The sequence below is a fragment of the Hypanus sabinus genome, chromosome 10, assembly GCF_030144855.1.
Source record: "Hypanus sabinus isolate sHypSab1 chromosome 10, sHypSab1.hap1, whole genome shotgun sequence".
In the NCBI taxonomy this organism is placed as follows: Eukaryota; Metazoa; Chordata; class Chondrichthyes; order Myliobatiformes; family Dasyatidae; genus Hypanus; species Hypanus sabinus.
The window spans coordinates 113,431,894-113,444,508 of NC_082715.1; the positions used below are offsets into that span (position 1 = coordinate 113,431,894).

Below are 12,615 nucleotides of genomic sequence, written 5' to 3' on the forward strand. Positions count from 1 at the left end.
ACTACTTGGGCTGAAGGGTCTAGTTCTGTGCTGTATTTTTCTATTACCTTGACTCTAAAGATGGTTATCAAAAATTACAGGAGGATCCTGATCAGGTAGGTGTGTGGGCAGAAGAATGGCAAATGGACTTTAGTTTGGATAAGCGTGAAGTATTACATTTTGGGCAAGACTTTCCCAATGAACGGCAGAGTTCTAGGGAGTGATGTAGAACAGTGAGCCGAGGAGAACAGCTCATTGAAAGTGAAGTCACAGGGAGACAGGGTGAAGAGGGCATTTGGCACCCTGGCCTTCATCAGTCAGGGTACTACGTACAGGAGTAGGGAAGTTACATTTCAGCTGGCCAGACTCTGCACTTGGAGCATTGTGTTGTTCTGGTCACTCTGCTATAGTTAAACTGGAAGGAGAGCAGAAGGATTTACAGAGATGGAGCATGGACATAGGGACAGAGTTATAAGAGGTTGCACAGGCTAGGACTATATTATTTAAAGCATGCTAGGCCCAGGGGTGATCTTGTAGTGGTGTATAAAATCAAGAATGGCATAGACAGGGACTTAGACTTTTCTCAGGGTGGGGGAATCAAGAATCAGAGGGCACAGATGTATGGTAATAGGGGAGAGATTAAAGCGGAACTTCACGGGCAACTTTTTCTTTACAGGTGGTGGTCAATATATGGAATGAGCTACCATAGAAATTGGTTAAGGAAAGTGCATTAACAACATTTCAAAGACACCTGGATAGATGTATGGATAGGAAATGTTTAGAGGAATATTGGCCAAGTGCAAGCTAAATGGACTAGCTTAGATCGGAGCCTTGGTTGGTATGGACCACATGGGCTGAAGGACCTGACTCTATTCCGTATGGCTCTTTGTGTATATGACTCGTTGCTGATTTTTATTTGATAATTGGAGCTGGCCAAATTGAAATAGAACTGTGTTAATTTCTTAACAATATGAGATATTTCACTTTGATATCTGCTTCAGTTTTACCTCATACTGTGTGCATGCCTGGACTGACCTTAGAATATGTGATGGCACTCACTGTCCAACCTGTAGCTAACTCTACACATATGCCCCCAACAATCATAAATACCCCGCACCAACCCCACAACCACCCAACTCCCCCTTCTTACTTGGACTGGCAGGGAGACTTCAGCCGGATCTGGAAGGCCTTGATGAAGACGAGAAGAAGCAGGGCCAGGAGGACACTGATGGCGGTGAAGGCCACAACTTTCCAAGTGGACAGAATGGTGTCCTCTCTGTCTGCCCAGGACTGACCTGTTCCAACGTGAGAGAGAGAGTGAGCAGTAACTGGTGGGGTGTGGGGGGGGGGGAGTAGTTGCACCATAAAGAGTTGCAGCAAGCCACTAAGAGACCAAGGCCACAGCCCCTACAATGTCACTGTCAACCAACATCGCAGGGTGAACTGCACACCTCACCGATAGGAAGGTTCAGTCAAAGGAAGCCCTGGTACCCTCTGATACGGGATCCAACTCATCACTTTTCCCTCACACCCCAACATCGGCCACTCCCTAACCCTTGTCACTCTATCCCTCACTCTCCAACACCCATCAACCCTCCACTCACTCCCCAATCCTACCATCTCCCTCCATGGCCCAACTTGTCCACACCAACCAAAATGCCCACAAAACTAATCCCATTTTTCTGAATTTGGCTCATGTCAGATGCCTTCCTAAAGTCCAAATTACACCATGTTTATCACTCGGCTTTATCAATTTTCTTCACCACCTCCTTGGAAACTCAATCAGATATGTGAGACAGGGTATCTGTTGCACACAACTACATTGATTCATGATGATCAGTCTGTCCACTATTCTCCCTCACTGCAGTTCACAAACTCCACCCCTCACTCTCCAACCTCCATCACTCCTCCCTCTCACTCCAAAGCATCCATCAGTCTACAGCCCTTATTCCATTCTCCCTCCCTCTTTCCTCACTACCTTCTCTACTCCCCGATTCTCAGCTTGTTGCTCCAAAACCACTGACAGTCAACATGTTGGAAGCTCCACCAGGTCCTGCAATCTTCAGAATTTTGTAGGACAGAATTCCAGTTGTGCTTCCTTAGGCCACTCTTGATCATCTTGCCTCTAACAGACAACTTTCCTGTTTTGGAGACCCTCATGAGGGGCAAACAGCAGAGAGATGTAACAGTAATATAAGAGGCAGGTGAGCTTTGGGCATGGATCAACATGTGGAATTATGATATTGTAGCCATTAGTGAAATTTGGTTGCAGGAGGGGCAGGACTGGCAGCTCAGTGTTCCAGGGTTCCATAGTTTTAGATGTGATAGAGTAGATGGAAGTGAATAGAAGAAACATAGCAAACCTACAGCGCAATACAGGCCCTTCAGCCCACAAAGTTGTGTCGAACATGTCGCTACTTTAAAAATTACTAGGCTTACCTACAGCCCCTTATTTTTCTAAGCTCCATGTACCTATCCAAAAGTCTCTTAAAAGACCCTATCGTATCCGCCTCCACCACCGTTGCCGGCAGCCCATTCCACACACTCACCATTCTCTGCGTTAAAAACTTACCCCTGACATCTCCTCTGTATCTACTTCCCAGCACCTTAAACATGTGTCCTCTTGTGGCAACCACTTCAGCCCTTGGAAAAAGCCTCTGACTATCCACACGATCAGTGCTTCTCATCATCTTATACACCTCTATCAGGTCACCTCTCAACCTCCGTCGCTCCAAGGAGAAAAGGCCGAGTTCACTCAACCTGGTTTCATCAGGCATGTTTCCCAATCCAGGCAACGTCCTTGTAAATCTCCTCTGCACCCTTTCTATGGCTTCCACATCCTTCCTGTAGTGAGGCGACCAGAACTAAGCACAGTACTCCAAGTGGGCTTTGACCAGTGTCCTATATAGCTGCAACATTACCTCTCAATTCCTAAATACAATGCCACGACTGATGAAGGCCAATACACCGTATGCCTTCTTAACCGCAAAGTCAACCTGTGCAGCTGCTTTGACTGTCCTATGGACTTGGACCCCAAGATCCCTCTGATCCTCCACACTGCCAAGAGTCTTACCATTAATACTACATTCTGCCATCACATTTGACCTACCAAAGAGAACCATGTCACACTTTTCTGGGTTGAACTCCATCTGCCACTTCTCAGCCCAGTTTTGCAACCTATCAATGTCCTGCTGTAACCTCTGACAGCCCTCCACAATATCCACAACACCGCAAACATTTGTGTCATCAGCAAACTTACTAACCCATCCCTTCACTTCCTCATCCAGGTCATTTATAAAAATCATGAAGAGTAAGACCCAGAACAGATCTCTGAGGCACTACACTGGTGACCGACCTCCATGCAGAATATGACCCACCTACAACCACTCTTTGTCTTCTGTGGGCAAGCCAGTTCTGGATCCACAAAGCAATGTCTCCTTGGATCCCATGCCTCCTTACTTTCTCAATAAGCTTTGCATGGGGTACCTTATCAAATGCCTTGCTGAAATCCATATACACTACATCTACTGCTCTTCCTTCATCAATGTGTTTAGTCACATCCTCAAAAAGTTCAATCAGGCTCATAAGGCATGACCTGCCCTTGACAAAGCCATGCTGACAATTCCAAATCATATTATACCTCTCCAAATATTCATAAATCCTACCTCTCAGGATCTTCTCCATCAACTTACCAACCACTGAAGTAAGACTCACTGGTCTATAATTTCCTGGGCTATCTCTATACCCTTTCTTGAATAAAAGAACAGCATCCGCAACTCTCCAATCCTCCAGAACCTCTCCCATCCCCATTGATGCCTCAAAGATCATCGCCAGAGGCTCAGCAATCTCCTCCCTCACCTCCCACAGTAGCCTGGGGTACATCTCATCCGGTCCCAGCGACTTATCCAACGATATGGTTTCCAAAAGCTCCAGCACATCCTCTTTCTTAATATCTACACGCTCAAGCTTTTCAGTCCGTTGCAAGTCATCACTACAATCACCAAGATCCCTTTCCATAGTGAATACTGAAGTAAAATATTCATTAAGTACCTCTGCTATTTCCTCCAGTTCCATACACACTTTCCCAATGTCACACTGATAGGTCCTATTCTTTCACGTCTTAACCTCTTGCTCTTCACGTATTTGTAGAATGCCTTGGGGTTTTCCTTAATCCTGCCGCCAAGGCCTTCTCATGGCCCCTTCTGGCTCTCCTAATTTCCTTTTCAAGCTCCTTCCTGTTAGCCTTATAATCTTCTAGATCTCCAACATTACCTTGATCTTTGAACCTTTTGTAAGCTTTTCTTTTGGCAAGGGCTGGCATTACCATTCAGGGAAAATGTCATGGCAGTATTCAGTCAGGACAGACTGAAGAACTTGTCTAGTGCAGCTTTATGGGTAGAACTGAGGAATAAGAAAGGTATGACCATGTTTATGGGATTATATAATAGACCATCCAACTATCCACGGGATTTAGAGAAGCAAATTTGTAGAGGGATTGCAGACTGTTGCAAGAAACTTAAGATTGTGATAGTAGATGATTTTAACTTTACACATATTGACTTGGGCTACCATAATGTAAAAGGGCTGGACGTGAAAAAGATTGTCAAATGTGTTCAGGGAAGTTCCCTTAATTAGTACATAGAAGTCCCAACTAGATAGTGTATGATACTAGTTCTACTCTTAGGGAATGAGATAGAACAGGTGACTGAAGTTTGAGTAGGGGAGCACTTTGCATCTAGTGATCATAATGTCATTAGTTTCAACGTATTTGGCAAAGGATAGGTCATCCACGAATTGAGATTCTAAATTGGAGAAAGGTTAATTTTGATGCTATCAGAAAGGATCTGCAATGTATGGTTTGGGACAGGTTGTTTTCTGGTAAAGGTGTACTTGGGAGCCCTTCAAAAGTGAAATTTTGAGAGCACAGAGTTTATATGTTCCTGTCAGAATAAAAGTCAAGGATAACAAGTTTAGGGAACCTTGTGTTTTGAGAGATATTGCGGCATGGTTAAGAAAAGGAAGGAGATGTGTAACAGGTATAGGCAGGCAGAAACAGATGAGATACTTGAGTATAAGAAATACAAGAGGACATTTAAGAAGGAAATCAAGAGGGCTAGAAGAAGGCATGAAGTTGCCCTAGCAGACAAGGTGAGGGAAAATCCTAAGGGCTTTTACAGATATATTAAGAGCAAAAGGATAACAAGCAACAAAAATTGGTCCTCTGACAGGTCAGAGTGTTAACCTATGTGTGCAGCCAAAAGAGATGGAGATCTTCAGTGGATTTTTTTTTGCATCTGTATTTACTCAAATGCCAAAGTCTATAGATATGAGGCAATTCAGCAGCAAAGTCATGGATCCTAAACAGATTGCAGAGGAGCAGATGTTTACTCTCGAGGCAAATTAGATTAGATAAATCCCCAGCGCCTGACACGATGTGTTCTTGGATGCTCTGTGAGGCTAGTGCAGAAAATGCAGTGCCCTAGCAGAGATATTTAGCCAAGTGTAAGATGCTGAAAGATTGGAGGAGAAATAATGCTGTTCGTCATTTGAGAACAGCTCTAAGAAGAAGCCAGGAAATTACATGTCAGTGAACAGGACAGCAGTAGTGGGAAAGTTTTTGCAAGGTATTCTAATAGACCGGATATATTTGTATAGACAGGAACTGATTAGCGTTAGTCAACATGGTTTTGTGTGTGGTAAGTCATATCTAACCAATCTTTTACAAGGAAGTTAGCAGGAAAATTGATGAAGCAAGTCAGTGAATGTTGTTTACATGAAATTTAGCAAGGCCTTTGACAAGATCCTCCATTGGACGTTAGTCAAGAAGGCTCAGTTGCTGAGCATTCAAGATGAGATAGTAAACTGGATTAGACATTGCCTTTGCAGGAGAAGCCAAACTGGTAGTAGATGGTTGACTCCCTGACTGGAGACCTGTGACTAGTGGTGTGCCGCAAGGATTGGTGCTGTTATTGCTTGTCATCTAAATCAATAATTTGGATAATAATGTAGTAAAGTGGATCATGCAAATTTCTAGATGACACCAAGATTGGGGGTATAGTGGATAGCAATGAAGAGTATCAAAACTTGCAATGGGATCTGGACCAGCTGGGAAAATGAGCTGAAAGATACAGATGGAATTTAACGCAGACAAGTGTGAGATGTTGCATTTTGTGAAGATCAATCAGAGTAGGTGAGCAGTAGGGCACTGAGGAGGCCTCCAGAACAGAAAGATCTGGGAATACAGATCCATAATTCCTCAAAAGTTGCATGACCGGTAGGTAGGGTTGCAAATAAAGTTTTTGGCATTTTGGCCTTCATAAATCAATGTTTTGAATACATGAGTTGGGATGTTATTGTGAAATTATATAAGACGTTGCTGAGGCCTAATTTGGAGTTTGTGTCCAATTTTGATTACCTACCTGCAAGAAAGATGTAAGTAAGAATGAAAGAGTGCGAGAAAATTTGCAAGCATGTTGCCGACTCTTGAGAACCTGAGTTATGTGGAAAGGTTGAATAGGATAGGACCTTATTCCATAGAACATAGATGATTGAGAAGGGATTTGATAGAGATATACAAAATTGTGAGGGGTATAGAGTAAATGCAGTCTTTTTCCACTGAGGATGGGTGGGACTACCAAAGGTCATGGGTTAAGCATGAAAGGTTAAAGGTTTAAGGGATCATAAAGAGGAACTTCTTGACTCAGAGGGTAATGAGAGTGTGGATGCAGGGTTGATTTCAATATTTCAGAAAAATTTGGACAGGCACATGAATGGGAGGGGTATGGAGGGCGATGGTCTGAGTGCAGTCAATGGGACTAGTTTGATTAATAGTTGCACATGGACTAGATAAACTGAAGTTCCCTAATAATGGAACCCTAATAGAATACCATTAGGGTTCCATTATTAGGGAACTTCAACTACTCCAACTTTAACTGAGATTACCTTAGTGGAAGTGGAATTTTTAAGGCCCAACACGAGTGTTTGTTAAGCCAGTACATGGATGGACCTACAAGGCACTAAGATAGGTGGTATCTCAGACAACAAAAATTATCAAAATTACCAATGGGTTCTGGGTAAGTGGGCCAAGGAATGGCAAATGATGTCAATTGAGGTAAGTGCAAAATGTTGCACTTTGGGGAGACAAACCAGGGTACCACTTATATAATGAATGTTAGAACAGCTGCAGAACAGAAGGATTTAAGAGTATAAGTACATGGTTTCCTAAAAGTGGGGAGTCACGGATAGGCAGTGTTTGGCACATTGGATTTTATTAGTCAGGGCTTTAAGCACAGGAGTTGTAAGATTATGTTGCAATTGTACAAAACATTGGAGAGATTGCACTTCGAATAATGCATTCAGTTTTGTTCATCCTGTTAAAGGAAATGCATCCATATGTTGGATAGAGTACAAGAAGATTTATGGGAATGTTGTCAGGACTTGAGGGCTGAAGTTATAGGGAGAGCTTGGGTAGGCTAGGACTTCATTCATTGGAGTGTATGAGACTGAGGGGTGACCTTATAGAGGAGTATAAAATTGTGAAGGCATAAATAGGATGAATACATAGAGTCTTTTTCCTAGGGAAATGTAATCAAAAACTAGAGGACATAGAATCAAGGTGAGCAGAGAAGGATTTAATGGGAACCAGAGAGGCAACTTGTTCATGCAGAAAATGTTGGGTAAATGGAATGAGCTACTTGAGGAAGTGGTTGAGATAGGTATAATAATAACATTGAAAAGACACTAGGGCACATACAGAGGTAGGAAAGGTTTAGAGCATTAATGCAGGGAAATCAGACTCACTTAGATTGGAATTTTGGTCAGCAAAACCGAAGGCTGAAGGGGCAATGTCTCCAGAGAAGAGTCTTCAGGAATTTTCTCAGGTAAGTGACTGGAATGTCATTGGAAGGACACTTTGGAGATAATCACCATAACTCTATTAGCTGCAAAGGCAGAGAGAATTGAGGGTGGGCACTGAGTTGCGCATGGCTGATGTCAGTATAAGATGGAAGTAAACTGGGAGCAGCTATTTACAGGGAAGTGGGAGACATTCAAAAGTGATAAACATTAGAGTAATTTGGGGGTTTCGTATATTTACATTTAGCAAATGACTTCTCAGCCATCAATCTTCAAATCTGAATGTAAATTGTAGACCTGGGGAGGTGTGAGTAACTGAGAAATGATAGTGGCAGTAATTCAAAGAGTTGATGAGACAGCCATGGATTATGCAGATCATAAATATAGAGAGTATGAGGAGTATTCAGGGTTGGATAATCCAAGGAGGGACGATGCAGGCTTCCTGAAAATGATGAAGGAAGGCCTGAGCTCGGTCCACCAGGAAGTTTTAGATTCAGAGATAGCGGTGGGGTTGACCTACTCTGTGATAATTTCATGGGCCAGTGAGATAGACAAAAGAAAGTGCAATTATTAAGTGGCTGTGGTGGATGCAACTACTGAGACATCACAGAGGGCTTGTTTTGTGTGCCAGCAGCTTGGGCACATGGCAAGGAACTGCTGGAATAGACATGGGAGTGTAAAAGAGCTGATGTGCTACAGCTGTGGCCCATCGGGACAGGGTTGGAGGCAGCGTCCAAGAAAGAGGAAAGAAAAATGGGTGAAAGTCACAGCAGACACAATCTCTCACCCCATCAGCACTCAGTCTGACCAATCTGACTGCCGATCAGATCATAGAGCTGGTGAAGACAGCTTCTAGGTCCGAGAAAGATGTGGCGGCAGCCTCCACTGCCAGCGCTGGTAACCCGCGATATACACAACAGCATTGTTAAGGGGCTGGCAAAGTGCTGTATTAGTGGATCAAGTGTATTAGGTATCAATTAGGTAACTGACCTACCCTTGCCAACAACCGGATAGGCTATTTGTATTATGGGTGCAAGAGGAAAAGTAGTGAAAGCAGAAAGAGGTGAGTCGCAGATACTCGAAATCGAAGGGGTACAGCTTCCAGAGTATTTCTGGGTCTGTCCAAGTAATGAGGGTACTATCCTTGGACTGGCCATCCTAAGGGAAGCGGGGACCATTAAAGATTCAGGAAAGGGAGAAGTAATATGGACAAGCCAGGAGTAGCAAACACGTACAACAACAGAGAACACAATGTTACCAGTGTAGCCGCACTGACAGCCGTTCAGGGTAAAGAAAAGAAACTAAAACACCAAGGGATACTCAGAGACTACATCAACACTAACTCGCCTACATGGCCAGTAAAAAAGCTCGATAGATCATATCAGCTAGCAATATTTTATACCACCGTTAAAAAGACCATGCTAAGATTGCATCCTATTGTGGTGAGCCCTGCAACAATCTTGAATGGCCTATCCCAAGAACATCAAATTCTCTCAGTCCCGGATACCGCAAATGGATTTTGGGGGCTCCCCTTAACACCCGAGTTCCAAAGCCAATTAGCCTTCACTCTGGGTGGGCAGCAGTATATACGGACCAGATATCCCCAGGGATTCTGAAATAGCCCAGCCATTATGGATAAGGTCATGGCGCAGACTTTGGAAGAGCTCTTGTTCCACTGAGGCAGGGAAAGGATGGTTGGGTAAAAGAAGCATGGTGTACAAAGGATGTAGAAAATCTAGTTAAGAAGAATAGAAAAGTTTATGAAAGGTTCAAGAAACGAGGTACAGATAGAGTTCTAGAAAATTACAGGGTTGCCAGGAAGGAGCTCAAGAATGAAATCAGGAGAGCCAGAAGGGGCCATGAGAAGGCCTTGGCGAGCAGGATTAAAGAAAACCCCAAGTCATTCAGAAAGTATGTGAAGAGCAAGAGGATGAACTGTGTGAGAACAGGACCAATAGGTGCGATGGTGGAAACGTGTGCATGGAGTCGGAGGAGGTAGTGGAGGAACTTAATGAATACTTTGCTCCAGTATTCACCAGGGAAAAGGACCTTGGTAATCGTGGAGATGACTTACAGCAGACTAAAACACTTGAGCATATAAACATTAGGAAAGAGGAGTGCTGCAGCTTTTGAAAAGCATTAAGTTAGATAAGTCACCAGGACTGGACGAGATATACCCCAGGCTACTGTGGGAAGTGAGGGAGGAGATTGCCGAGTCTCTGGTGATTATCTTTGCATCATCAATGGGGATGGGAGAGGTTCCAGAGGATTGGAGGGTTGCGGATGTTGTTCTTCTATTCAAGAAAGGGAGTAGAGATAACCCAGGAAATCATAGACCAGTGAGTCTTACTTCAGTGGTGGGCAAGTTGTTGGAGAAGATTCTGAGAGGCAGGATTTTGAGCATTTGGAGAGACATAATCTGATAAGGTATAGTCAGCATGGATTTGTCAAGGGCAGGTCGTGCTTTGTGAACCTGATTGAATTATTTGAGGATGTAACAAAACACATTGATGAAGGTAGAGCAGTGGACGCAGTGTATGTGGATTTCAGTAAGGCATTTGATAAGGTTCCCCATGCAGGTCTCATTCAGAAAGTAAGGAAGCATGGGACCCAAGGAGACCTTGCTTTCTGGATCCAGAATTGACTTGCCCACAGAAGGCAAAGGGTGGTTATAGATGGTTTGTATTCTGCATGTAGGTCAGTGACCAGTGGTGTTCCACAGGGATCTGTTCTGGGACCCCTCCTCTTTGTGATTTTTTAATAATGACCTGGATGAGGAAGTGGAGGGATTTACAAACTTACTAACGTAAGTTTGCTGATGACACAAAGGTTGGAGGTGTTGTGGATAGTCTGGAGGGTTGTTGGAGGTTACAGCGGGACATCGATAGGATGTAGAACTGAGCTGAGAAGTGGCAGATGGAGTTCAACCCAAATAAGTGTGAAGTTGTTCATTTTGGTAGGTCAAATTTGAAGGCAGAATATAATATTAAAGGTTAAGATTCTTGGCAGTGTGGAGGATCAGAGATCTTGGGGTCCGTAGGACACTCAAAGCTGCTGCGTAGGTTGACTCTATGATTAAGAAGGCGTATGGTGTGTTAGCATTCATCAACCATGGGATTAAGTTCAAGAGTCATGAGGTAATGTTACAGCTATATAAATAAGACCTTGGCCAGACCCCACTAGGAGTACTGTGTTCAGTTCTGACCACCTCACTACAGGAAGGATGTGGATACTAAAGAGAGAGTGCACAGGAGATTTAGAAAGATGTTGCCTGGATTGGGGAGCATGCCTTATGAGAATAGGTGAAGTGAACTTGGCCTTTTCTCCTTGGAGTGACGGAGGATGAGAGGTGACCTGATAGAGGTGTTTAAGATGATGAGAGGCATTGATCGTGTGGATAGCCAGAGGCTTTTTCCCAGGGCTGAAATGCTAACACCAGGGGGTATAATCTTAAGGTGCTTGGAAGTAGGTGCAGAGGGGATATCAGGGGTAAGTTTTTCACAGAGTGGTGGGTGCGTGGAATGCACTGCCAGCAGCGGTGGTGGAGGCAGATACAATAGGGGCTTTTAAGAAACTCTTAGGTAGGTGCATGGAGCTTAAAAAAATAGAGGGCTATGTGCTAGGGAATTCTAAGCAGTCTCTAGAGTAGGTTACATAGTCGGCACAACATTGTGGGCTGGAGGACGTGTAATGTGCTGTAGATTTCTATATTCTAATGCCCTACCGGTCAACCAGCTTACAATATGTAGATGATAAACTAATTGCTTTGGAAAATGAAGCAGGACATATAGGGGTAACAGTCAGTGAGACGAGATGTTTAAAATCAGTCCACACACTGATAAGAAAGCAAACCGTACAGTACCTAGTACCGTTTCCCCGGGGAGGAAGGGTATGTCAGATGACAGACGTTTGGCAATCAGCTTCATGTCTTGACTAGTAAAAGTAAAGGGATTGAGAAAGGTAATGAATCTATTAATTACCGTCATATTTTCATCCCAGGGTTCTCAGCACTAGTGGCCCCGATACAGGCCTTGATTAAAGGAGGGTATTACAACACAGTAGTGGTGCAGGACCATGAGGACAGTGGCATATTATTCAATGAAACAGACACCCATTGCAGCAAGAACTTCCCCACTCTGTAGCAGCTTTAAACTGTGCTGTGTGGCCAGTGCGAATAAGTGAACCGGTTGTAATAATGGGTAACTCATACGACACACATGCCATACCATTGTAGAGCTGAATAGATAGGCTGAGAGCAGTCACTAACAGCAGAAGGGCAGCTTAGGATGCAGTTCTCATCCACAAAGACAAATCAGTAACAATGGTTATGGATACTGGAATGAGTCCCGCGACATCCATCTGAACAGAGGGGGAGGCAAATGAGTGCCAAATGGAAATAGAACAGGAAGATGATACGGATGTGAAGGAACCACGTCTGGAGGGGGAAGCAGGGGAAATTTGTATCGCTGTGTCTTGGAGGTACATAGACAGGAAGCCATGGACTGAATGGGTCATAGTGAAGGAAACAGGTGAAGAAATAGCTGCAAGGGCATTGCTCAGCTCAGGTGGCGGAACTGGTGGCCCCGATAGAAACACTGTGCTACAGTAAAGACAGATGAGTAAATATGTGTACAGAAAGCCAGTATGTCTTTGGGGTCCTGCACGATTATCTGATGACATGGACACGATGATGATGTCTAACTTAAACAGGGGTGGGTATTCAGCACAGGCACCTAACACAACAACTGCTAGAAGCAGTGAGCCTGCAGGCAGTGGTGGCAA

General features: G+C 43.9%; 1 protein-coding gene across 6 annotated transcripts in view; it reads right to left on the reverse strand.

Moving 5' to 3' along the window:
- susd4 (sushi domain containing 4) overlaps positions 1-12,615 on the reverse strand; it is a 92,862-nt gene that overhangs the window by 32,915 nt on the left and 47,332 nt on the right. For all 6 annotated transcript variants that reach the window (XM_059982683.1, XM_059982684.1, XM_059982686.1 and 3 more), the window contains one exon: positions 1,130-1,274. In XM_059982683.1, coding sequence (XP_059838666.1) covers positions 1,130-1,274 — 145 coding nt within the window. The remainder of the gene's footprint in view (positions 1-1,129; positions 1,275-12,615) is intronic.